Source organism: Plasmopara halstedii (assembly GCF_900000015.1).
Source record: "Plasmopara halstedii genome assembly, contig: Scaffold_525, whole genome shotgun sequence".
Taxonomy (NCBI): domain Eukaryota; phylum Oomycota; class Peronosporomycetes; order Peronosporales; family Peronosporaceae; genus Plasmopara; species Plasmopara halstedii.
The window spans coordinates 1,935,004-1,937,906 of NW_020187445.1; the positions used below are offsets into that span (position 1 = coordinate 1,935,004).

General features: G+C 45.3%; 1 protein-coding gene across 1 annotated transcript in view; it reads left to right on the forward strand.

The window, feature by feature from the left end:
• PHALS_11024 (Ribonuclease H-like domain) overlaps positions 1-841 on the forward strand; it is a gene marked incomplete at both ends in the record, with an annotated part of 1,160 nt that extends 319 nt beyond the window's left edge. Inside the window, 2 exons of the mRNA XM_024726548.1 lie at positions 55-336; positions 404-841. Of these exons, the coding sequence (XP_024577214.1) occupies positions 55-336; positions 404-841 (720 nt within the window). The remainder of the gene's footprint in view (positions 1-54; positions 337-403) is intronic.
• Positions 842-2,903: the final 2,062 nt, after the last annotated feature.

The following is a 2,903-nucleotide window of genomic DNA, read 5'->3' on the forward strand; positions in this document are numbered from 1 at the left end:
AACTTGTTGCAGAGTCGTGACCGCCCGACTCTGCATCTTGTCACCTACTTTAAGTCCCAACTGCCCCAAATGCTTAATGATATTAAGTTTGCACCTGCGGCAATGAAGCACAATGTGCGCGCGGTGATTGCTGTTTTTGTGAAAGCAAACATATCGAACAAGTGTGTCCCCGATGTCATTCATGAGGTTGCGTACCTTTTGCATCCGCTTTCCAAGGTGGTGGCAGCCGATCACGATGGCGTACGTGCAGCGACACTGGCTCACATGGGGAATATGGCTGCGACATTTCCCTATCTGCTGCACCAAGAGACGGAGACCGGGCTGGCCATGGAAGGTGTGCGACTGCCATCTTTCATAACGTTTGCACCACCGACAAGCACGAGAGATGGTGATGGTACGGCAGATCGACCCGCCGCCGAATCTACGCAAGCCATGCTCGAAAAGGAGCTGTGATGCTATTTGGGAGAGAAGCTGTCGACCAAAGAAATTCTGGAAAGCTGTCAGTTTCCGAGCAATGAGGACAAAGGACGCTTACGTGTACTTTGACATACTCGGCTACTGGAACTTCAAAGCAAGCAAGTTCCCACTGCTCGTAAAGCTTTCCTCGTTTGTTCTGGCTATCCCGGCAAGCAGCGCAGAATGCGAGCGCAGCTTTTGCAATGCGAGCTTCATCAAGTCCGTGCTGCGCTCCGCGTTTTTCAGTGACTCCTTGGAAGGCAACATCGTTCTTCGTGACAATCCGGACCTTCTCGAGAAGTACTTTGGTGAGATTGAAGAGTCAGACACCGAACCCGAATACGCAGATCAATATACATTTGTGCTGTTCAAAGTCATTACCTAAACTCCATCGCAATGTCGCGAAAACTGCAATCCCTCCTTGATTGATCAAGCGAGGTTGACTTGCAGGTAATTCGTCGTCCCAGTGCTGACGGGTAGATTAAACGTGCCGTGAAAAACATCAAGTAGTGGCGTTGAATTAGAATGACTTTTCAGAATTTGAAGGGTCAGTGGGTCGGTGGGTAAGTTTAAGTTACCCATGGGTTGGGTCGTGGGTTACCCACAGGCCGTTTTGGAGTGGTGAGTCGACCCATTCCGTGGGTTACCCATGACCCACCGACCCATGCAGGGTCATGCTTCCAAGCTTTATTATAAATCTGAGCGAGAATAGTGCCTAAAGTTTAACTTGTACGTTCATCTATTTCGGGACCCACTTTTTTTCTTGATCTGAAATTGCCACCCACTTCAACCTATCACCTATGGCTGTCGAAAAAGACTCAAGGCGATGAATAGACGAGCTACATCACGTGTATCAAATACCAATGGAGCCGAAGGTACCACTACCATAGTCATTGTAATTGGAAAGGATCAGTTTAATATTGCAGCTTTTGATTGAAACGGAACACATACCCTAAAAGGAAAAAATTAGATATGATACTTTGATTATCCAATGAGAAGAGGTCATCAGACACGTGAAATGCTTGCTTCCTACATAATTGTATTCATTATCATTTTTAGCTCAATTATAAACATTTTGATCAGAGCAAGTTAAATACAAGGTCCTAGAAAGGCTCTACATTTGGCATCCCAAGGGCTGCTAACCAATTTTCTGTTCGATAATTACTACTGATTTTGAGAGCCAAAGCTCCGTCTGTTATAGGCGTGCGGCAATCTATGCACTTCATGGCACTCGTCGTAAACCGATGACTGAGTTTTAACAAACCAGTATCTTTTTTGGGCTCGGAACATGATATTTGTCCTCGAATTACGAAACACAAATATTTTGCTTTTCTGTTAAGTAACTCTCGAGGGATAGCGTGATTGCTGTACAAGGTCTATAAGTGGTTACCACTTGTCTAAAAGCCTTCACCACATACGGAAACGCGCTGGCGAAATAGCTTTAGAAAAGTGTCAATTTGGCGTTGGTAGAATCACAGCCAGTACTTGCACTGACACCGATTCAGCTAAAATTCTAGGCTATGAAAAAACTGGGACGGTAATATCACCCCTTGGGATAGAGAGTCTGATTCTAGCCATGATTTATATCAAGCTCTATTCGGAAGATCAGCTCGTCGCGTTAGCACTGTCCGATTCAACGAACGCGTGAAAAAATGATCACTATCATAGAATATCTCTAAGAAAAAAAGTTTTAACGCGGAAGGGGGTTCACAAGACAGCTGTCGCGGATGGACGCACCGTATCGTATGCGATCGAGATTCCTGCCCCTCCGTCAAGGGCGGCACGCATTGGTCGTGCAAACAGCCGAAGTAGCAGAATAGTTTATGTGGGAATGTTGCAAGTACAATTTATTTAGATGATCCTTACAAAGGTACGACCCGCACTGAAACCAGCGTCCACCTTACTCTTTGAATGAAGCGGTAGAAGCTTCATCAAGTGTTGATCACTACATCTATTTTGCGAGAGTCGTGGAGGCTCTACCAGCCAAGAGAAAAAAAACAGAGCATGTTTTCACTACCTGATAGCATCACATGCTCGCAAATGTTGCATCTCACAACTTCGCGCTCTGCGTGCCTCATTCTTTTTGGCTGAGACGAGGCTCCAACGCTGAGTTGTTTAATGAGCTATAGCTAGTAGGCAGCTCTGCATCTTTTGTGAAAGAACTGTGTTTTACGGTACCTCGATGAGTTTCAAATTAATTGTATCAAGTACGAAGGCGAACAACAATGTCTAGGAGACTTGAGGCTTAATGCTTAGTGTTGTTGGCTGTAAGCGTCAAACCGCTGGTTCTGTAAAGCTATGTCCGTTCGTGCAATTATGTCTACCCAATGCTGTCGAAAGCAATAAACAGCATTAAAATTGCCAATTACGAACACGATATCCGTGCAATTTGCGGCGGGGCAACGGACGAGATATTGAAGACTCTTTTGACATTTTCTGCGAAGTTT